General features: G+C 33.9%; 1 protein-coding gene across 5 annotated transcripts in view; it reads left to right on the top strand.

Moving 5' to 3' along the window:
- Positions 1-25082, top strand: part of Trpm (transient receptor potential cation channel, subfamily M) — a 521822-nt gene that overhangs the window by 279543 nt on the left and 217197 nt on the right. Inside the window, exon 1 of one of the 5 annotated variants that reach the window (XM_075313651.1) lies at positions 20663-20892. The exons of the other annotated variants lie outside the window; for them this stretch is intronic. Coding sequence (XP_075169766.1) covers positions 20866-20892 — 27 coding nt within the window. The 5' untranslated portion in view covers positions 20663-20865. Of the gene's footprint in view, positions 1-20662; positions 20893-25082 lie in introns of those variants that run through there. 5 annotated transcript variants of the gene reach the window in all.

Raw genomic sequence — 25082 nt, 5'->3', positions numbered from 1 at the left:
TATAATGAGAAATCATTTGGGGTATCCCCCTTCTAATAGTCCTCCTCCTCCTAAAGCTTATTTTTTTTATTTTATATATTTATTTTTTATTTTAAACTCCCCGTCAAAATTCTATTTTCTACCTATTGGATCTATTCAACATCCATCTGTATCTATTTCTGTCTGTCTGTCTGTCTAACTGTCTATCTATCCTACTGTATTTAGATTTTTCTTTTCCAAGTAGACTTAATGCCTTTAAATAAATTTTTATATTCGTAAATGTCTTTGGAGTCTTGTCTATCGTGTATGCCTCTGTACGCTTGTAGTGGAGTGGCAGGCACATATATATAGAGATTATCCTGTGACTTCTTCGATGTGCAACTTGACTAACTGCCAATTCGCTTTTATTTTAAGTTACGTAAATAACGCAGTATCTGCGTACTTAGTTTTAAATCCATTCGAATGGAAAAGGACACACTTCACAGGGAACAATTCAATTGTACTCAGTTCGATTCGTTTCTATCGAAACCAATGGAATTCCATGTCAATTGTAGTCTTAGCCTATATGTATGTATGTGTTTATTCTTGTATATGTATGTGAATGTAGTTATATTCTTTTGTATTTGTATGCCATAGTATAAAGTCTTTGAAAGAGTAATTTGTTTGATTTTTAATTGTAATAGAATTGATGTCCAACCTGATGCACGCCTTATATAAGTGGGTGATCCGATAAATTCTTAGCCTACTAAGAAAAAAACTAAAAATCCGCGAATACTCTGTAAAAACAAACACTCAAGACGCAAGTTCAATTGGATCCACAGAATTCGACACTCAATTACACTGTGACGCAAAATTCAACTTTTTGACACCAAACAAAAAAGGAGAAAAGTAATTTCTGGATTGGTTGCCGTTTGTTTTTTATGAGCCTCTAAAGGTTTTTTTTCGCCAAATTCCGTGTTTAACCCTTCTTGGCAATTTTTGCCTGGCCATAGCTCGAAAAATGCTGAATATATTCACCTCTTTGGCCACTGTTGGCCGAGTCAAGAGCTACAACTTTTTTGAAGACTGCAAAAAAATCACAGCATTTTTTGAGCTATGGCCATGCGAAAATTGCAAAGAAGTGTTAAAAACCGAATTTCGCGAAAACATTTTAGAGGCGCATAAAAAACGAACGGCAATAAATCTAGCAAAATTCAGTAAATACTCTTCTCCTTTCATCGAGTACTTTCGGCTGGGATAAGGGATTTTTTGTTTGGAAAAACTTTTATTTTTGCAATAAAATGATTACTTTTTATTCTAAAATCGCAGTCCGCTTCGTTTATATCAAGTTCTGATTTTTTCTATCTTTATGTCTTAATTAAGACAAATTTTGAAGTTTCGTATTTAAAATTTCATAAAGTAGTATGTATACCGAATATCCATTCAAAATTTTGCTAATTTGTGTATTTAAAAAAATTATTGTCGTGAGGTCATATCCTTGAAATACAAATGCGAATTTTGCTTTGCATAAAAGATATGCAGGTTTTTTTTCCAATTAAAATGTTAATTGAAGCAACTAAAAAATAAGAGATTTAATTAATTTTTTAATCAAAATCGAAAGACTAAGTCAGTTAAAATTAAAATTATTGAATTTTTTTAACTTTTACATCATTTTTTAATCAAACTAAAAAACCGGTTAATTTTTCCAATTAATAATTTAATTAAAACATTTTATCGATGTCGATGGCAAAACGTAATTAATTGTTTAACTGATTTACCCCCATTTTTATGAAGCTCCGTTTGTTCTACGTTAGCTAACCAACTTTTATACCATACTAGGGACATATCTCTCGTCTTGTCTATATATTCCATATGTCGGTTAGGAACATGATAGCTGAAAATGTTTCAGTTAAAGTTAACTGGCGGGAAGGTATTTTCAATTTACTTTCTCTTAACTGGCAGGTAAAGCTTACCGGAGCTCCATGAAAATGGCCGGTAAACAAAAATTCACTTGGAAATTGGATTGATTTTTAACTAAATAATTTTTTTAATCTGATTTGAAGTTTTTCTATCGATATCAATTAATTTTTTAATTGAATCAATTAAAAAATTATTTGAAGTGAAGAAAAATGTTTGTGGATGTTTGCTTTTTTTAATATTTAAGGGAAAGTTTAAAAAAACACTTAGCACTCACATCAGTAATGTTTCTTGTATATTTTGCTATTTTCATTTAGAATCCAATGGAATCCATGTAAATATTTGGCAAGCCTAAAGGTATGCCTTAGTTTTTATTGATTTCAAAAAAGTGTTTATTCATTTTGTGCATGTGTGTGACGACCAATAAATGTATGCATAATTTGTATATTATAATTTGAAAAAAGCCAAACAATTTATTAAAATACGTACATGACAGTAGCTCGCAATATATAAGCAGAGAATATTTCTGTAGATTTTAAATAAATAAAGAAAGAAATTAGAACCTGATCATGTAGATATTTCACAACATATTTTGGATGCATCGCATCGCATTTGGTTTTATTAACCCTGGACAGTCATCCTTCGTCAAAATGACGACGTGTCATTTCATGTTCGATTTAAATTGCATTTTGGTCGATTGGGAAATGATAAATTTAAGTTATACCAATACAACCAATTTATGAATTTTTGTCTTTTACTACCCAGCAAAAAAAGCGTCGCCAAAAAAGTAATGAAAATGTTCTCCTTGGATCCGGAAGTGGTGCAAAATTGACGCAGAAGCGATGAATTTAACATGGACTTGTCATAGGACGGAAGTCCTCCATTTCAACAGTCGGTACACTGAATTTGCATCACTTCTTTAGGTGTGCTCCGAATTCAATGTTGTATGTAAATTAAAAAAATCGGTGATATTTTGTCAAATAAATAATTTTTATAATTTTTTATAATTTTTAATGGATTCTAACGCAATTCACAATTTTTTCAGATCCGATTTAGCATTTTTTTCGACAAAATTTTAATAATTTGTACAATTTTATGAATTCTTAAACTATTTTTAACCAAATTGAAACAAAAAAAGTTAAAATTACCCATTAAAAATATGAAAAAAGCATGTTATAATAAAGTGAATGAAAAGAACTTCCTGTGTAGTTAAAATAAAGAACATCATTGGGAGTACATCTTCTGTAAGTGAGAAAGAAAAATTTCGGTTAATTTTAGAAAATTTTGAATATTTTTAGAAAATTTTAACTAAACAGTATAACAAACGCTGACATCACGCTGATGTCATAAAAATAAGTAAATATTTTTCGACAAATTCAATAAAATTTATTAGACTTAATTATTTTTTTTCACTTGTTAAAGAAAATTTTGTAGTTTGAAGGAAAAAATTGGAATTCAAAATTGCAAGAATGTCTTTAGAGACATACGAAGTTCATGATGAACGCATTTGTAGTAAAATTTACAAATTTAAAGAAATATTGAACTATGTTGTGGAAGACACGAATTTAGTTAATCTTTATCCTTCATTTGTGTAAATTTTTTGCCTCTGTTTTAGTTAATTTAACTAACGTATTCAACCGTCGAACGGAACGGACGTGTTTTTTCAATAGCGGATAAACTCATAGTAATAGGTACCTACTACGAATTTCAAGTGTGGTGGGATATTAAGCCACCATGCAGCGAAATTCCAAGTCATCCACTGGGTTGCTAACTTCAGGGCCCAGTGGACGGGTATCGACTGGAGTTATAAATCTGGGCAATGACCAAGAGTTAGGCCCAATTAGTCGACCTGTAGACGGGTCGACAGGTGGCGACACACTGACAAGTCGAACTTTTTCTAAGGTAACGACATCAAAAGGAGGTAATCCCTCACGAAAGAGATTCAAGGAACGCAGAAATGCTTTGTTTATCCTAAAGAAGTTAGGATCAGTCGACCCAAGCACGTTTTCGGCTAAACAAAGCGATTCCTTAAAATGGGCTCAAGGAATTCTTGAGACTGGAAAAAGGGAACGATCGCCGGATGAGCTGCCATCCTCCAAAAGGGATCAAAGATCGTTTGCCTCAGTTGCTAAAGATAGCCTTGTGATGGCTATCATTAATAAAGGAGCATTGGACGGTATGGTTCCAAAGCAAAAATGGGGGGAAATTGAGAATGCTCTATCTGTCGTCTACTCACAGGTACTGGAAAAGTTTCCCGGCCCAGATCCTCGACACCAAGAGGCTGGTTGGTATCAAGGACGATTTAAGCTAGTCGCATTTGAGGACCAGAGGTCTATAGAATGTTTTAAAGCTGCTCTGATACTAATTGGTGAAGTTTGGGAAGGAGCTGCTCTAGAGTTAGTCGAGAAGAAAGACATACCGGCTAGACCTAGAGCACATGCCTGGATACCTGCAAACCCTTCTGACCCTGAATCTATTTTAAATAGACTGAAACGATGCAATCCAGATCTTCCAACAGCTGATTGGAAGGTTGGCCGTTTGGATGAAGTGGATGGACCAAGACGGCATGCAGTGTTTATATTGAACACTCAGTCTTTGCCACATCTGGCAAAGTCCCAGGGCCGTGTATGTTATGGCTTTCATTATATCCAAATGAAGGTGTATAAAAACGATCAGCTAAAGGATTCAGAAATGGACAAGCCTCAGTCTGAATCAGAAGTAAGCGGATCCTCTTGCGAAGTCGAGGGAGATACCAAAGTTGAAGACATGGATAGATACCGTATGCGTGAGGAGGCTTCTATTGCCTCAGAACTCACCAAAGTCGAACCTATGGTTATTGCGAGAGTCACCGATATCTCTGAAGAGGACATTCTTGATGACTCGATCGAAGCGGCTGATGTGACGGTTGTTGAAAATCTCGATGGTCCTACGGATCCTCCAGATAAATCTTCATCATTGTAAGGCTGCATGTGCTGCCTTAAAAGTTCTCCTGATGAAAGGGGACATAGATATAGTTCTTATTCAAGAACCATATGTTTACAAAAACAAAATATGTGAATTAAGTACTCCGGGGTTCAAACTATTGCAGTATACTGGTAATGATGTAAATCGAGCCTGTATAATTGCTAAAAACGAGCTCAATTTGTTTCTGCTTCCTTCAATGTGCAATACAGACACTGTCGTTGCAAGTTTAGAAATAGCCAAATGCAAATATTGGGTATCTTCGGTCTACATGGGACATGACAGGGAGATGCCTCCATATGCCGTTAAGACCTTAGTGGAGGAGTCACTGAAAACAAAGGCGAAACTCATTATGGGATGCGATGCGAATGCACATCATAGTATATGGGGAAGTAGTGATACTAATGCAAGGGGAGAGTCGCTAATAGAGTTTATTTTGCGTACTAATCTGGTAGTTTGCAACAAGGGAGATGTCCCAACCTTTGTCACTAAAAACAGGCAAGAGGTTTTGGACATCACCTTGGCCTCGCAAGAACTAAATGAAATGATATCTGAGTGGCAGGTTTTAAGTGAACACAGCTTCTCAGATCATCGCTACATCAGTTTCAAATTTGATGTTCATATCACCAAGATCATATTTCCGCCAAATGTTAGGAAAGCTGACTGGAATAGGTATAGGGAATCGTTCAATATGATGATACCGGAAATAACAGAGACAAATATGAGAAATGTGCAAGATATCGAACACGCAGTGGAGCGGATTACTAAGGCCTTCAACATCTCACTGAAAGCTGCATGCCCTAGAGGAAAGCCAAGGGGGAAACATCGACCACCATGGTGGTCTACGGAATTAAGTAATATGAGGAAATCCTGCAGGAAGCTCTTTAACAAGGCAAAGTCCACCAGAGCCCCTGAGGACTGGGACGCTTACAAGAAGAATCTGAGAGGATACAAGCGAGAACTGAGAAAGGCTCAGCATAACTCTTGGAATGCTTACTGCAGCAGTATTGAGAATACGTCCGAGGCTTCCAGACTACGGAAGGTTCTAGCATCCACCAACTCCGCTCCAGGTTTCATTAAAACATCGGAGGGCAATTGGACAACGTCCAGTAAGGAGACGCTGGAGGTACTATTGGACACACATTTTCCTGGAAATCAGACGGTTGAACCATGTACTGGCGGTGCCACAGTTGCTCAGCGGTCGTTTCCTGTCGAGGAAATTGTATCGGAAACTAGAATAAGATGGGCGCTAAATAGCTTTGGACCATTCAAATCCCCTGGACCTGATGGAATTACTCCGGCGGAGTTACAAGCTGTAACTGACAAAATTATCCCCTGGTTGTCGGTGATATATAAAGGATGTATCAACTTATCATATATCCCAGGAAAGTGGAGGGAAACAAAAGTCGTTTTCATACCTAAAGCGGGAAAAGCCTCTCACTCGAGGGCGAAGGATTTCCGACCAATCAGCTTATCCTCATTCCTACTTAAGACTCTGGAGAGGATGATAGATATTTATCTTAGAACTAGCATCGATTCAAGTTTGTTCTCGAAACGACAGCATGCATACTCGAAGGGCAGGTCTACTGAGACCGCACTACATGAACTAGTCAGCTTTATTGAAAGCTCACTATCTGTCAAAGAATACACAATCGTGGCGTTTCTAGACATCGAAGGGGCGTTCAATAATGTCCATCCGAGCTCGATATTAAATGGACTGACAACTCTGAATGTTGATCCATGTATACTCAGGCTGTTAGACGAACTGCTAATGAAGAGACGTATTTCAGCCACACTAGGACAAGCAAACATACAAAGGTATGTGAACAGAGGCACTCCCCAAGGAGGAGTCCTATCACCTCTTCTTTGGAATGTTGCTATAAATAGCCTTCTGGTTACTCTAGAAAAAGAAAGGATAAAAGTGGTGGCATACGCAGATGATGTGGCTCTGGCAGTCAGGGGAAAATTCCCATCCACAATCAGAGATATTATTCAGAGGGCCCTCCGGATGACTGAGAAATGGGCGAAAGACAATGGTCTTGGGGTAAATCCTGCAAAGACAGAATTAGTCATGTACTGCAACGATCGCAAAACTCCCACGGTTAGGCCTATTTCCTTAGGGGGTATTGAAATTCCCTTTGGTGAATGTGCAAAATACCTTGGCGTTATTTTGGACAGGAAGCTGAACTTTAAGCTTAATATTGAAGAAAGGGCGAGAAAGGCAACTGTAGCTTTGTACTCGTGCAAAAAGGCAATAGGAAAAAAGTGGGGACTGAAACCAAAAATTGTGCATTGGCTATACACGGCAGTGGTTAGACCTATAATGCTATATGGTGTTGTAGTCTGGTGGCCGGCACTTCAGAAACCGACTTGTTTAGATAAAGTTCAGCGTATGGCGTGTTTGTGTATTTCAGGCGCATTCAGCAAGACAGGAACAAGTTCCCTTAATGTCGTGCTGCATCTATTGCCTTTAGACATTTTGGCCAAACAGTCAGCTGCAACAACGGCTGTGCGGTTGCGCGAACTATCGCTGTGGTCGGAAAAAGGTTACGGTCACAGTTCTGTCCTCAAAACAATGCCAGATGTGCCTAACGTAGTGGATTACACTTTGGCGAGTCCACTTTTCGACAAAAAGTTTGAGACTCTAATCCCCAACAGTGAGGCGTGGTGCACACAGACCCCGGGGAATAAAGAATATATAGATTTCTACACTGATGGCTCCAAATTGGATGGACAAGTGGGGTTCGGAGTATATTCTAATGATCTGGAACTTCGAATAGCGAAAAGATTACCTAATCACTGTAGTGTTTTTCAGGCTGAAATATTAGCAATAAAAGAGGTGGCGAATTGGCTGAGAAGTAATGTTCCAAAAAATGTGGGCATTAATATATACTCAGACAGTCAACCTGCAATAAAATCCTTGGACTCTGTGTTCCTCAACTCGAAAACGGCCATCGACTGCCGCAAATCTCTCAATGAGATGGCTGAGCAGTACAATATTCACCTAATATGGGTGCCTGGCCATAGGAACATACCGGGGAACTGCGAAGCGGATGAGTTGGCAAGGCTAGGGACTACCTTACATATTCCAGGGGAACTAGAATTTGTTGGTATGCCCCTAGCTACCTGCAAGCTCATGCTGCGTGAGAAGGCTGTTATGATGGCAAATGTTCGATGGGAGAATTGCAAGGGTTGTAACGACACCAAGCAAATATGGCCCCATTTCAACTTAAACCGCACACTAGATATGCTAATGTTCTCGAGACGTCAGATATCACTCCTGATATCTGCTATAACGGGTCGCTGCCTGATAGGCGATTTTGCAAAAACTATTGGCGCGAAGTATAATGACTATTGTATGAGCTGTCATGATGCGGAGGAAAAAGAATCAATTAAACACCTCTTGTGTGAGTGTCCTGCATTTTGTGTAAAGCGCAAGCAACTTTTAGGAGCATATAGCTTCAGATTACTGGCGGATCTGGAAAACGTTAACTTAAGCAGTCTGCTACTGTTTTTGGAACAATCTGGTTGGTTCAACAAAGAAAAATAATCAAGAAGGTTCAGCGGTTAAAACTAGAAGTGCCCATATGTAATAGGTACTTTTAGTTAATGTGGTATCACAATGGACTGAATAGTCTAAGTGAGCCTGAATCTTAATCGGGCTGCCACTTTAACCTAACCTAACCTAACGTACACAAAAAATTATTAGAGTAGAAGAAACTTTCTCCAAACATAATAATTCCATGAACTAACATAAAGTTAAATTGGCTTTAGTGGAATAGAGAGTTCACTTTTTTTGAGTGTACTGATTGAAAATTGTCAGTTAAAATAAACCCGCAATGTCTTCAATTTATTGTTTGTTACCAGATAGTTAAAGCTAGAAATGTGCGGTAAATTAAATTCAAGCAGTTTCCTGCGATGAAGGTGAAAAAAAAAACAATGGAATAAAAAATTTCAGATCTTTGTACATTAACCACATACAAGGTTCAAGGTGGATGAATTTTGATAAAATTAAGAAATTTTGTGAAATTCAAATTGAGTAAAATTGTATGCTTGGTTTCTGTACATATTTTCCCTCTTTTGTTCATTTAACGAAGTTAAAAAAAATTATTTAAGTGAAGTGAAGAACAGTTTCTCATATTAAGGACATTTTATCTAAAACTTGTCAAAGTTTCAAAATTTCAGTTAATTTAAAGATTATTTCGAGCGAACACCAAAAAGTTTTTCAGCGGTGGATTATCCCACCTCAGTAATCCTGGTGACATTTCTGAGGGTTTCAAAGCTTCTCTAAGTGGTTTCACTGCAATGTGGAACGCCATTCGGACTCGGCCATAAAAAGGAGGTCCCTTGTCATTGAGCTTAACATGGAATCGGGCAGCACTCAGTGATAAGAGAGAAGTTCACCAATGTGGTATCACAATGGACTGTATAGTCTAAGTGATCCTGATACATCAGGCTACCACCTAACCTAAATAAAAAAATAATAAGAAAAATGTTCCTGAACATACGACTATAACAAAAGGATGTAAACTTCATAGATGTGTGTCCTTGAGAGCTCGACCGAAGAATCGGTTTCGGCTTCGGTATTCGGCCAAAAATCGATAATCGGCCACGAATCGGCCGATTTACCGAAGCCGAACGTACTATTTCAGCCGCACTAGGACAAGTAAACATAAAATGGACTGAATAGTCTAAGTGAGCCTGAAACTTAATCGGGCAGCCACTTTAACCTAACCTAACCATATATTTTATGATCTAAATATTGGTCATCAAAAACAATTTTTCTGCTCGGACAAAGAAACCTTGCCCAGTTTTAGAAATGGGAAAGGATTTCTCATGGATTACGAACTAAACGGCAATGTAAACAGTTCCATATAAAAAAATTCGCCGAGGCACAGGTTGGACACTTTGACTACGGTAATTAGAAATGGACAAGTATATCGTTGTCTATTTTGGGGCGATTGCTGATATATTTATACACGCGAGTAGATTTATCATGTCATCAGATTGTCTGAACAATTCTACAATATGTATTTATACACATGTATTGATATATGGTATATTCTATTGTTTTTCATAAAGTAATTGTATATTTTATTATTGTAGTATATGCAAATATACGTGAATGTGTGTTGTATATATGTGGTTAATGTTTGCCATCCAATCAAATTCATCCACATACAGTAGAAATGCCTAAAGGTATGCTTTAATTTAATTTTTGATTTCTGTTGCTGTAGATTTGTACATATGTTACATGGAGATATGTGTCGATAATGAAATCTGTTGATAGTTTCTATATCCTAATTGTTTGAAACTAAAGAAATTATTTAAAATGCTTTCACAATACAAGCTCTAAACCTAATTAATATATTTAGAAGGAACATATTTCGTTCGATTGTACATTGAAATCAACGTAACAATTGGTTAACACATTATACCGAGTCGAGACCAAATGAACATTCCAATTAGACTTTGATCGTGCAGATTACTTACGCATTTCTATCAAGTGGAATTTAAATATGAATGCAATGGTTTTAAATAAGAGCTTTTGATTAGGCAAATATTATTTGTGAAAAAAGAAGACATGAAAGAGTGACAATTGTCGTAGTCGTCAAATTGAAAACCAGGCTAGTTTTCATGCGATGAATGACTTGTCATCATTTGCAAAAATTTTATGTTAATTAAGGGCATTTTCGTTTCGTTGCCCTGGTTTTACACTACTTTTTCCCTCAATACATGTTCACTCAAATGATAGTGTCATTTCAAAGTTATTGCTTATTCATAATATTGTGAGGGATACAGGATCCAAAATATATGACAGTGTCCTTCATATTTGGCAATCAATTTCGAGAATGTTGCACCTTTTTTCCCAATCGAAATCGCTATAAGTTAGCCAACAAAAATTATGGATATTAATAGAAATAATAATAACAATAGATCTGCATTATTATGCTTTCCCAAGGGTTCTGGAGAGATTTTGATATCCTGTTTATCAACGCAAATTGGAAGTTCGTCTAAAGTCATTACTTGTATAGTTATAGCAAAATGTTCTTCTAAGGATAGGACTAATTTTCTATTCACAAGAATTTTTTCTGAGTTAGTATATAAAAATCTTTTGATTAACGCGGTGCTCGTAATAGATTTCAAATTGTTACCGGGTATAAAACAAACAAAGAAAGTTGTTTTTTTTTTATTTTTTCAAATGAAATCCGGCGGTCTCAAAGGAAGTTCCCCTACGACAAACCCATGTAAATTTCAAATTGCTATTTCCTGGCCTAAACAGCTCATAGTTTTTATGCTGCGAAATTATACAACTTTCACTGAAGGTGTATGGCTATGGAGTGAAGCCTAATGTCCTTATTCTCGCTTGACTATCAAATTAATAAGCAATACCGGTATTTCAGTTTCTTCGCGTGGCCAGTATTTTTCTGCCCCTTGTTCTCAAATTAATACAAATCTATACACGCCTAGACTGTACTTGTTTCAGTTCCGGCGAATGAACTTTTCCACAGCCTTTAGTATAGATCTGGGTGGGATAGACAACGTTTGACAATTTTTTATGAAAAATAAAAAATAATGTAATAGGCTCTGTTTGTCATACTAGCTTGTGAGCTCCAATAAGATCAAAATTTCAAAACACAAAACCTGGAGACCGGTTCTCGTCATTCAATTTCTATAGAAATGAAAATCAGAGTTCGGTCACTATTTATTTATAAACGAAAATTTACTTCTAAATACTCCAGTAATAACATTGAGTGGTAGATGTAAAGGTGAACCATCTTCATCATTTCTATACTTATGGGATATGTTGTCAAACTCACTGATGAAGACAGGTGATGGTACAAAAATAGTTTTATTTTTCATTAAATTTAGGACACAAAATTTGGAAATTTCCGTCGTATATCTTTGCAAATGTTCCTTAAATCAAAGAAACCCATTCTTGATTTAAAGAAAATGTCCTTCAATTAACTGAAAAATTTAATCTTTAGATTTAAGGTAAAACGCTTTAAATATAGGCCAAGACTTATTTTGAGGATTTTGTATCTTTGGTTTAAAGTTTTTTTTTTTTTTTTTTTTGGAATTAAGAAAGTATTTTTCCTTTAAGTATCTGCTATCATTTGGATTTTAAACTGCCATTTGTTAGAACGTGAATAACTTTATTAAAAAAAGAGCATGAAAATTCGATAAATGAGATCTGTATGCTTAATTCTATTGGACCTAGATTTAAAGCTAGATAAGTCTCTAGAAATGTCCTTATTTTAACGAAACCGCATCTTTGGCTCGGAATCAATACCAAAATCCTTAAGGGAGGGTCAAAATCTTTGGATCCAAGTAAACTTTTTTTTTGAGTGTGAGATATGTATCCTACTGTTAATTTGAACAGAATTTTAGACAAAGGAAATTCCTATTTCGTCGAAAATACTTTATTTAAGAGCAATGCAACAAATGTTTATTTTTGTTTTCTTTTAAAGAATGTTTGTGTGCGTCAAAAAAAAAAAAAAAAAAAAACTTCGCTTATCTAAAATTTCTTTCGTCAAAATAAAAAACTCTTCTTTGAGTGTAGATTTAAGCTAGATATCTTCCCAAAAAAGTATAGATTTTTTGTTGACTCTTTTACAAAATATGAAAACAATTTAATAAAGGCTAACTCACAATCTAACTTGAAATCTAGCCAATTGCATTTTCTGTCACACTAACACTTTGTTTATTTACTTCTTTACATTTTTATACCCTGCGCCACACTGTGGAACAGGGTATTATAAGTTAGTGCATATGTTTGTAACACCCAGAAGGAGACGAGGTAGACATATGGTGTCTTTGGCAATAATGCTCAGGGTGGTTCCCTGAGTCGATATAACCATGTCCGTCTGTCCGTCCGTCCGTCTGTCTGTGAACACATTTTTGTGATCAAAGTCTAGGTCGCAATATAAGTCCAATCGCCTTCAAATTTGGCACGTGCTCCTTTTTCGGGTCAGAATAGAACCCTATTGATTTTGGAAGAAATCGGTTCAGATTAAGATATAGCTCCCATATATATCTTTCGCCCGATATGCACTTATATGGCCCCAGAAGCCAGAGTTTTGGCCCAATTTGGTTGAACTTTTGCACTAGAAGTACAATTAGTAGTGTAGTCAAGTGTGCCAAATTTGATTGAAATCAGTTCAGATTTAGATATATCTCCCATATATAGCTTTCGCCCGATTTACACTCATATGACCACAGAGGCCAATTTTTTGATCCGATTTGGTTGAAATTATTTATGGACCCAGAAGCCAGAGTTTTATCCCGATTAGCTTGAAATTTTGCACAAGGAGTGCAATTAGTAGTATAGTAATGTATGCCAAATATGATTGATTGATTAATGTGTGCCAAATATGATTGAAATCGGTTCAGATTTAGATATGCTTCCATATATATCTTTCGCCCGATATGGACTTATATGGCCCCAGAAGGCAGAGTTTTGGCCCAATTTGGTTGAAATTTTGCACACGAAGTACAATTCGTAGTATAGTCATGTGTGCCAAATTTGATTGAAATCGGTTTAGATTTAGATATAGCTCCCATATGTATCTTTCGCCCGATATGGACTAATATGTTCCTAGAAGCTAGAGTTTTGGCTCAATTTGGTTGAAATTTTGCACTAGGATTACAATTAGCAGTATAGTTCAGTTTGCCAAATTTGATTGAAACCGGTTCAGATTTAGATATAGCCTCCATATATAGCTTTCGCACGAGTTACACTCATACGACCACAGTGGCCATTTTTTTACTCCGATTTAGTTGAAATTTTGCACAGGGAGTATAAATGTTTTTCTGATTTCGACAAAAATGGTCAAAATACCAACATTTTCCTTGTAAAATCGCCTCTGCTTAGTAGAAAAGTTGTAAAACTGACTGTAATTTTCTTTAACTTCAAATACATATATATATATATATATATATATATATATATATATATATATATATATATATATATATATATATATATATATATATATATATATATATATATATATATATATATATATATATATATATATATATATATATATATATATATATATATATATATATATATATATCGAGCGATAAATCATAAATAAACTTTTGTGGAGTTTCCATAAAATTGCTTCAGATTTAAATCTTTCCCATATTTTTTTTACTAACATTGCGTTTCACCCATTACATTAGCCGAATTTTGAGTCTATAGAATTTGTAGAAGTCTATCAAATTCTGTCCAGATCGAGAGATATTAAAATGTATGTATTTGGGTCAAACCTTTTATATATAGCACCCAACACAATTGACGGATGTGATATGGTATCGAAAATTTAGATCTACAAAGTGGTGCAGGGTATAATATAGTCGGCCCCGCCAGACTTTAGACTTTACTTGTTTTTTTTTTTAACTTTTCGAACAAATTCAAAAAACTATAACAAAGAAAAACGTTTCGATAATTATACTTCAAACCACTCAGTCAGACGGACTGATGAGCAGACAAGCTAGTTCGACTCAAAAATTCACGAAATTAATTTATTTGCCCCCAAATACTCCTCACTGATGTTACGCTTTTATTTCGAATCGAATGAAGCCTACTCTCTACACGTAAAAATTTAATTCTTTTCTTGACAAATCATATAAAATTTTTTCTTTCAAATTCTTAATTTTTGTTGGGAGTTAAACGTAACGTTCAACAAAATATATATTAAAATGTTCGCTGCACAACAAATTACTTACAAACTAGATTGCTGAGAACACAAATTATTTGCTGTCTTCTGATGGTAAGGCGTGCTAACAACTTATTTGTTATAATGCTTATTAAAAGTACAAATTAATTTGTTGCAGGAAAATTAAAATGTTTTGTCGTTGGTTTTCCAAGAAAAGTTATTGGTTCTTAAACTTATTTTTGTCTGTATATGTGCCTTTGGTGATGATATAAAAAAGCAATACTTTTTATTCGTATTTAGCTATTGAGGAACTTCTAGAGGTCGGTGGATAAATTTAGTTTTTGGGATCACCATTAAAGAAACGCTGAAAATTTAGTATTTATCTATTATTGAATCCAACACATGTTTATTTAGTGTCGCAGCTAAATTGCAGTTGATTTCGATTTTAACCAAGCAATTGGAACAGTTCTATCATTTTTCTGGTATCAGTTGACAGTTGATAGAGATACCAGGTTAATGGAATACAAGAGTATATTAATAAAAATACAAGAGTATATTAATAAAACAAGGCGTCCAAATGGGAAAACTCCATTTAAGAGGTATTGTGAATGATAAGCAGTATCTATACACGATATGTTTTAATGCGATGTTACAAAATGTTAAATATATTCTTTTTTTTTAATAAGAACTTTCGCTTAATATGGGATTATTGACGTTAACAACATTTTTTTGCGGTACAGTGGACATTGGTCACTAAGCACTGAATATTAAGAGAGAGTTTCATCAAAAGAGTTTCCTATTTTTTTTAATTAATCCTATTATGCGTTATTCATATGCTATATGGTGGGCAGCGTTGCCAGAATTTTTTCATCAAAACCCTCTAGATTTGCCCAAAAAGCTAAAAAAAAATAGCTAGAAAAAAAGCTAATTTGTTTTGTATCAAAAGTCACATTTTTGATTGAAATTTAATAAACTTAAAAGCTTTATTTAACTTAAAATGCATATTAATTGAATTGTATTCATTTTAATTCTATTTCTGTGAGACAGTAACAATATATAAGTCATATTAGCTCTGTTTGCGTACTCTATACATTTGATTACTATCACAAATTTTGGAAGTCCTTCGTTTACCCAGTAAAACTTGCAATTATCAGTTGGTTAATCATCAACAAATCCAATATGCGATATATTGCATAATGTCACATAGAAGTGCATTAGAAAATATCAATATGTTTCGTTATAATTGGTTTAAAACCGCTAAATTAATGATAAATTCGTGAATTTTTACCCAAGACAGTAAAACCCATTCATACTGTCTTGAAAGTTTTTACTGAATAACTTTTATTGAAAAATTACCCAAACAAACCTATTGTCCAATTTCCAAAAAAAAAAAAAAAATTATGCCCGGTTCTAAAGATTTGGTACACTAATGATTTTGGTATTGATATTGGTATTGGACAAAAACTCCACAAATTTGAAGACTATTTCGTTAATTTTAAGTATTTCTCACAATTGATCCTAGCCCAACAAAATTTTCTTTTGTGTAAAGATACCGATTTTTAAGTTGAATCACTTAACTATAAGGACAAAACGACTTCACTAACAAAACGACTTTGTCGACTTTTGAACAAGGAAAACTGTATATAAGAGAAATTCACAAATGCTTTATAAGCATAAAATTCGCGTTCGTATTTTAAGGACATGAAATCTTTGGCCTAACGACAATAGTTTTTTTCAGTGTACAAAGCAATTCACATCTACTATTTTAACTTAGTAGTAAAATAATAACATAAAAAGAACACCATAAACGAGTCAAATGCTAATATTCCTAATAATTTACTGACAGTTTATCTAAGGAATTTGTATGGTAATGGTACACTGAAAAAAGAGCATGCCCAGTTCCAAAGATTTTGTCTTTCCTTTAACAATTTTGGTATTGATTCCGAGCCAAAGAAGCGGAGAATTCAAGTAAGGATAATTTTAAGACACAATTCTCTTTTAAATTTGGGTTTGGGGTACTTGACTCTAGGAAGCAAATTTTAATTTTTCGTTTTTCAGCATTTTTTCTTCATATACTATCAAAATCCTTTAAAAATAAGTTAACGACAACTTTATTTTCCAAATTCTGACACGATTTCCAGTGGAAATTTTGATATGTTTCAAGTAAAAAACGTCTTTAATATGAAGTGTTGAAAAACATGTCCTACACTCAAAAAAAAGTGATCTCACTATTTCACTAAAGCCAATTTAACTATATTTTAGTTCATGAACTTATTATATTTGGGGAAAGTTTCATTTACTCTAATAATTATACCCTTCACCACTACTGTGGTACAGGGTATAATAAGTTTGTGCATTTGTATGTAACGCCAAGAAGGAAAAGTCTGAGACCTATCGTTTAGTATACCGATCGTCTTAGAATTAAATTCTGAGTCGATTTAGCGATGTCCGTCTGTCTGTCTGTCTGTCTGTTGATGTATTTTTGTGTGCAAAGTACAGCTCGCAGTTTTAGTCCGATTGTCCTAAAATTTGGTATAGGGTCCTGTTTCGGCTCAAAGACGATCCCTATTGATTTTTGATTTATCGGTTCAGATTTAGATATAGCTGCCATATATATTTTTCACCGATCTGGTCATAATTGGCGTGTATATCAACCGATCTTCCTCGAATTCCATACATCCGAATATTTTATGATTCTCGAAAAACTTGCAAAATACCAGCCAAATCGGTTCAGACTTAGATATAGCTCCGATATATAGCTTTCGCCCGATTTACACTCATTTGCCCACAGAGGCCAATTTTTTGCTCCAATTTAGTTGAAATTCTGCATAGGGAGTAAAATTAGCATTGTAACTATGCGTGCCAAATTTGGTTGAAATCGGTTAAGATTTGGATATATCTCCCATATATAGCTTTCGCCCGATTTACACTCATATGACCACAGAGGCCAATTTTTAACTCCGATTTAGTTGAAATTTTGCACAGGGAGTAGAATTAGCATTGTTGCTATACGTGCCAAATTTGGTTGTAATCGGTTCAGATATAGACATAGCTCCCATATATATGTTTTTCTGATTTCGACAAAAATGGTCAAAATACCAACATTTTCCTTGTAAAGTCGCCACTGCTTAGTCGAAAAGTTGTAAAAATGACTCTAATTTTTCCAAACTTCTAATACATATATATCGAGCGATAAATCATAAATAAACTTTTGCCAAGTTTCCTTAAAATTGCTTCAGATTTAAATGTTTCCCATATTTATTTTTTACTAACATTGTGTTCCACCCTAGTGCATTAGCCGACTTAAATTTTGAGTCTATAGATCTTGTAGAAGTCTATCAAATTCTGTCCAGATCGAGTTATATTTAAATGTATGTATTTGGGACAAACCTTTATATATAGCCCCCAACACGTTTGACAGATTTGATATGGTATCGAAAATTTAAATCTACAAAGTGGTGCAGGGTATAATATAGTCGGCCCCGCCCGACTTTAGACATTACTTACTTGTTTTTTTTTTGCGTACGTTAGTTAAATGAACTAAAAGACGGGAAAAAATTATACACAAATTAAGGAAATAGATTTACTAAATTCGTATTTCTAAAAAAAATAGTTCACTATTTCTTCAAATTTTTAAATTTTACTACAAAAGCGTCCATCATGAACTTCGTATGTCACTAAAGACATTCTTGCAATTTTGAACTCCAATTTTTTCCTTCAAACTACAAAATTTTCTTTAAAAAATTAAAACAATTATTTATGTCTAATAAATTTTCTTGAATTTGTCGAAAAATATTTACTTATTTTTGTGATATCGGTGTGGTGCCAGCGCTTTTAATACTGTTTAGTTAAAAATTTCTCAAAAAATTCAAAATTTTCTAAAAATAATCAAAAGTTTTCTTCCTGGTGGGTTCACAGTTTTTTCAGTGTATTTTTGAACGATTTTTTGCTTTGTAGTCAAGATGCAAAAAGACAACACATATAAAGACAATTTAATTAATTTTAAAGAATTTTTCTGAATTATTAAAGTCAAGTTGACCTTAGCCCAAAAAAATTTGCTTTCATGTTATGATACCAATTTTTAAGTCCAATCACTTAATTATAAGGACAACACTACTTCATTGAAAAGTTTATCGACTTTTGGACAAGGAAATAAACTTTATATTATAGAAATGCGTCTTATACGCTAAGCAAAATTTGCATTCGTAATTTAAGGACATGAAATCTTTGGCCTAACGACAATATTTTTTTCAGTGTAGATTTAAAGTTTACGTTAACTTTACAAAAAGATGTATTTGCTGCAAAAATGCCCCGCATAATGGCGGGAATTATTATTAATGTTTCAATTGAGCTTTGAAATATGTGGAAAACTTATTTCTGGCAGCAAAAAAAAAAAATAAATAAATAAATAGAAAATAAAAAAACACTAAAAATAGCTACAAGGGCCATTAAAAAAAGCCAGAAAAAAAGCTAAATGCATTTTTTCCCTCTACACGACTTCAAAGAAAGCCAAATCTAGCCGGAAAATAGCTAAATTGGCAACGCTGATGGTGGGGAAGCATTGCAACGACAAGATTTGCTATTTTTTCAGGAAAACCGCAGCCGTAAGGTAGATAATGTATACCGTTTACTCTAGAGTTATGAGCTTGATACGAACAATTTCGAATCACGTGAGTTGTGAACAAAATTCAAAGGAATACACGTGAATGTGCGTGGATGGAATTGAGTTTATTCGTGAATAGGCGTGCGTAAAATGTCTTCATAGTCACGGTTTTGACTACACGGACGAAAACGACTGATTTTCATATGGTTGGGTATAAAAATTATATGTTTGGAACTCAAATTTTTTAACACAATATTTTTAAGTGCAAGCATATAATGTTCATAAACTAGCACAACATGTTTGGGACATATATGTTAACATGTTCGAACATATTATGTTTGGGACATAAAATGTTTGTAAATATAATATGATTAGATGCAAATATATATGAATTTGGAAATAGCCTATAAACATATATGTGTTTAGAAAGAGAGACCCAGAGAGTATGCTGCAAGTAAAATAATGGAAGTAACCAATTGGCGCCTTAAAAATATATCCACACAAAGAAAATTTCATTAAAAGTTTTTTTTTCTACCAGTGTATGCTCTAAGGTGAAACATAATATGTTTGAACAATACAAACAATATTTTGTTTGGACCAATCCTGAAAATATATATGCTTGAAGCAAAATGTGTGTTGGGGTATATGTTACAGAAGAGATTTTTTTTGATGGTTTAGATACACGTCCAAATTCATGAAAAAACTGATGCATACGAAAAAAACTCACTCCCATGAACACATCCACACTCACAATAAAATTTACGATCACAATACAATTCATGCTTACGATAAACTTCACGCAAACGGTAAAACACATTTTCAAGTTGAAATTCACATTTACTAATTTCAATCGGTTTTCAACCGGCGCTATTTTTAATGTTATATGCCTTAATCACTATTAACGAGAATTGTCGCTAGTCATGAAATTGGGAATAGCGGGTTGAATTAAAATTCACTTAGATTTTTTGTAACATGTCTTTAAATTGAACATTTCTGAAAAAATCCCATTCTCTACCTAGTGGCCTTAATTGTTTAAGGTTCCTTATGTTAATATGGTAAACATGTTGGTCTTGAAGGTTACATTATTTTGATAACATAGACATTTTATTTGCAGTGTAGAGGCTAATATCCGCACCGTTCTAGTTTACGAATTCCAAAATGTTCCTCTCGAGGCATTGACAATTCTAGAAATTTCGTTTTACGAATTCGTAAACCAGAACTAATTACCCACCGTTACTGTCTATATACCACATCATTTTATTTTTGTTCGTGCTTTGGCAACACTTACACGATACAATACAATAAATTGAGCGGGAGAGTCACGCATTTACTTTATTTACTAATCGGACAACGTTATCTCCGCCACCAGCCACCAGCTACTAAACATCTGACCGATTTTTACACTCCAATATGTTTGTTTTGACGTTTCATCGCAGAGAACAATCGAGACAAATCAATGAAAGAGAATGACTGACGTTTAGCCGAATGTGTGGTGGTGTATCGGCCACCAGGCCATAGTATTTCTTGAGTTCAGTTGAAGTCGCGGCGTTATTTACAAACAGATGATTTCTGTCGGTGTCTTATTTGGATTTCGTAGATACACTTGTTTTATGTTTTCGCATTGAGTAATTCCCCAATGCATTGGAAAATTGTCATAAACCAAATGTTTATCATCGGTTAATTAATCGTTCAATCACTTAACAATAATCGCCCTTTAATCGTCATCAAAAGCAATCCGCCGGGAGTTGAAGTAGAGCAATGTTCTTCCATACCAAATGGGTTTTTGTAAGTTGACACACATAAAACATTGAACACTGCAATAAAACATTGGCTTTTTCCCGTCAAGTGCTAACGATCTTAGAGCGGTGTTTAGATTTTATGAGACAATATCAAAAGCACCGACCAATTACACTTAATAATAAAAACAATAATTATTCACGAAATTCTATATCTAAATATAATTATTTTGTATTTGGAAGGAGAAGAGGGTGCCGTGCCTTAACACAATGCGTTTAGTGCTTAACGTTCCCATTTGAAGGCGGTTGACCTAAAGAATATTGAAAATGTTTTTAGAATTGCTTCGGTAGAGCTGACTCGAAATCACAAAAAACATCAACCACATCGGAATAAAAAAGTGAACAAGAGAAGAGCACTGAGCACACTCACACAAGTATATATGGATATAAGCAAAAGGGGAGATTAGGCTCCCATATATTTGAAAGAAAAAAACGCCTCACTTGTAGATACATTTTAATATGCTCAGTGTTTGTTTCTCTTAGTGTGTGATCTCATTCTCTTTTTTCACTCCTCTGAATACAATCAGTGTACCAGTGTTGTCAGCATTTTTCTACCTCCCCAAAAATCCCCAATTCAAAAGAGAATTTCACAATACACTTATTTACAACTTTTTATGAACAAATAAATAATTATGTTACATACAATTTCTTCGACTAGAAGTTGTTTGTTATCACATAAATAGAGTACACAAACATGTAAAGAGAGTTGTAAATTCGGCCGGGTCGAATCAAGTTTGTCATTTGAATCAATAAAAATATGTGTTCAACCAAAGATATATGGCCTCTTACAATACCGAACGAACTAGTGCAATACACAGAAAAAAGTGGGTTGTTAAACTGAAGATTAACTAAACTTTAGGTTAGGTTAGGTTATGTGGCAGCCCGATGTATCAAGCTCACTTAGACTATTCAGTCCATTGTGATACCACAGTGGTGAACTTCTCTCTTATCACTGAGTGCTGCCCGATTCCATGTTAAGCTCAATGACAAGGGACCTCCTTTTTATGGCCGAGTCCGAACGGCGTTCCACATTCCAGTGAAACCACTTAGAGAAGCATTGAAACCCTCAGAAATGTCACCAGCATTACTGAAGTGGGATAATCCACCGCTGAAAAACTTTTTGGTGTTCGGTCGTAGCAGGAATCGAACCCACGACCTTGTGTATGCAAGGCGGGCATGCTAACCATTGCACCACGGTGGCTAAACTTTAGGTTTATTGCAAACAATTTATTAAGTTTTAGTTTATTGTTAAAGAAAGAAATTGTCTACAGCCTTATGAAATTTTCTTTATTCCAAGTACGAGTGAAAAATTTTATGAACTAAACGTGGAGATGCATATCGATGACACCACAAATAAGTTCAATGCTAACTAAGGCAGAAGAAGATTTTCAAAGTAAGACTGAGATACGGCATGGTTAATATCCCAGCGAAAAATTTTGTAATTTAAAATCACTTCCTACAATGTCCTCCCAAAGATGTTCTTTATTTTAACTACACTCAAAAAAAAGTGAACTCTCTATTTCACTAAAGCCATATTAACTTTATATTAGTTCATAGAATCATTATGTTTGGAAAAAGTTTATTTTAGTCAAATAATTTTTTGCGTATGTTAGTTAAATGAACTAAAAAACGGGAAAAAGTTATACACAAATAAAGCATAAGGATTTCCTAATTTCGTATTTCTTACAAAATAGTTCATTATTTCTTAAAATTTGTAAATTTTACCAAAAATGTGTCCATCATGAACTTCGTATGTCACTAAAGACATTCTTGCAATTTTGAACTCCAAGATTTCTCTTAAAACTACAAAATTTTCTTTAACTACTGAAAAAATTTAGTTATGTCTAATAAATTTTCTTGAATTTGTCGAAAAATATTTACTTATTTTTGCCATATCGGAGTAATGCCAGCGCTTGTAATACCGTTTAGTTAAAATTTTCTAAAAAAGTTCCAAATTTTCTAAAATTAATCGAAAGTTATCTTTCCTGGTGGGTTCACTGTTTTTTCAGTGTACGCAGGAAGTTATTTTAATTCAATTTTTTATAACTCGATTTTTTTTATATTTTTAATGGGTAATTTTATTTTTTTGTTTCAAATAGCTTAAAAGGATTAAGAATTAATAAAATGGTACAAATTATTGAAATTTTGTCGAAAAAAAGTTATCCATTCCAGAAAAATTGAGAATTTTTGAAAATATTTTAAGTCAAACGTTTCATTCAAGAATTAGAATGCGTTACAATCTTAAAAAATTTTACAAATTATTTATTTGGCAAAATATCACCAAAGTTATTAATTAACATCCAAAACTTTGAATTCGGATAACACCTTGAGAAGGGATACAAATTCGGTGGAACGGACTTTGAATTGGTGGACAGCGGTCCTATGACAAGTCCTTATTAAATTAATCGCTTCTGCGCCAATTTTGCACCGCTTCCGGATCCAAAAAGAACATCTTCATTACTTTTTTGGCGATGCTTTTTTTTGCTGGGGTGATGATGATTTGGCGCCAATGATCTGTACTATTTTTCTGTATCCTAATTTTAATTATATTGATTATAGATGTAAAGCGAAATAAGTCGCTAAAAATGTGTTTCTAATTTTCGAGAAAATAAAATTTTTGCAACAAACAAATGTTAAATGTTCCACATCCACAAACAACATTTTGCTCCTTTTACATATTACATGATAATATTCCCAGCAAAAAAAACGTCGCCAAAAAAGTAGTGAAAATGTTCTTTTTGGATCCGGAGGTGATGCAAACTTGGCGCAGAAGCGACGAATTTAACATCCCAGCAAAAAAAAGCGTCGCCAAAAATGTAATGAAAATGTTCTTTTTGGATCCAGAAGTTTTATAAAATTGACGCAGGAGCGATGAGTTTAACATGGGCTTGTCATAGGACGGAAGTTCTCCATTTCATCAGCCGTTGCAGTGAATTTGCATCACTTCTTTAGGTGTGATCCGAATTCAATGTTTTGGATGTACATTAAAAAATTCTGTGACATTTTGTCAAATAAATAATTTTTATAATTTTTTATAATTTTTAATGGATTCTAATATTTGTCTGAAACCTTTGATCTCAAATATTTTCAAAAATTCACAATTTTTTTCAGATTGGATTTCGAATTTTTTCAACAAAATTTAAATGATTTGTACCATTTTATGAATTCTTACTCTGTTTTTAACCTATTTGAAACAAATAAAGTTAAAATTACCCATTACAAGTATGAAAAAAGCATGTTATAAAAATTGACTGAAAGAACTTCTTGGGTAGTTAAAATAAAGAACATCATTGGAGGTGCATCCGCTGGAAGTGCTTTTAAAGTTGTGCCTTTGGAAGAACTTCCAATTTTTTTTTGCTGGGATATGCTTGTCATACACTGAATAAAGCATGCCCGGTTCCAAAGATTTTGTCTTTACTTTAACAATTTTGGTATTGATTCCTAGCCAAAGAAGCTGAGAATACAAATAAGGATACTTTTAAGACATAATTCTCTTTTAACCCTTCGTTGCATGGCATTGTATATATGCAATGTTAGATTCTTATCTGTCTAGCTCCAATTCTTTTATATATTTTACCATAATTTTTTTTCTTATTCACATTTTTATTATATTTTATAAGGGTTTAATTTATTTGTTTTAATATTATGATTTTTAATGCATTATAAACTGCGTCTGGATTGTTTAACTTGAAATATTTTCAAAAATTCGCAATTTTTCTAGAAAGTATTTAGCATTCTTTTCGACTAAATTTTAACAATTCGGTACCATTTTATTATTTCTTAATCTGTTTTTAACCCATTCCAATTAAAAATATGAAAAAAGCGAGTTATAAAAAAATTTATTCAATTGAACTTCCTCTGTAGTTAAAATAAAGAACATCTTTCGGAGGGCATTTTTGGAAGTGCTTTTAAAGTTGTGCCTTTAGAAGAACTTCAAATTGTTTTGCTGGGTTCCTTCTCTGTTCCTTCACCGTCCAAAAATAACATTTTGCTCTTAAACATGTTTGGAGTGATCATATTGCTTCTCTGAGTGCAGAAGCCGCATCTTTGGACGAAATCGTTAAGGAAGGTCAAAATCTTTTGATCCAAGTAAACGTTTTTTGAAAGTAGGCAGCTTCTGAATTAAAATTTTTGGAAGTTTACACAATAGATTTATTAAAACCTTGATACTTATAGATA

The sequence above is a fragment of the Haematobia irritans genome, chromosome 5, assembly GCF_050003625.1.
Source record: "Haematobia irritans isolate KBUSLIRL chromosome 5, ASM5000362v1, whole genome shotgun sequence".
NCBI lineage: Eukaryota > Metazoa > Arthropoda > Insecta > Diptera > Muscidae > Haematobia > Haematobia irritans.
This window is presented reverse-complemented; position numbering and strand designations above follow the sequence as displayed.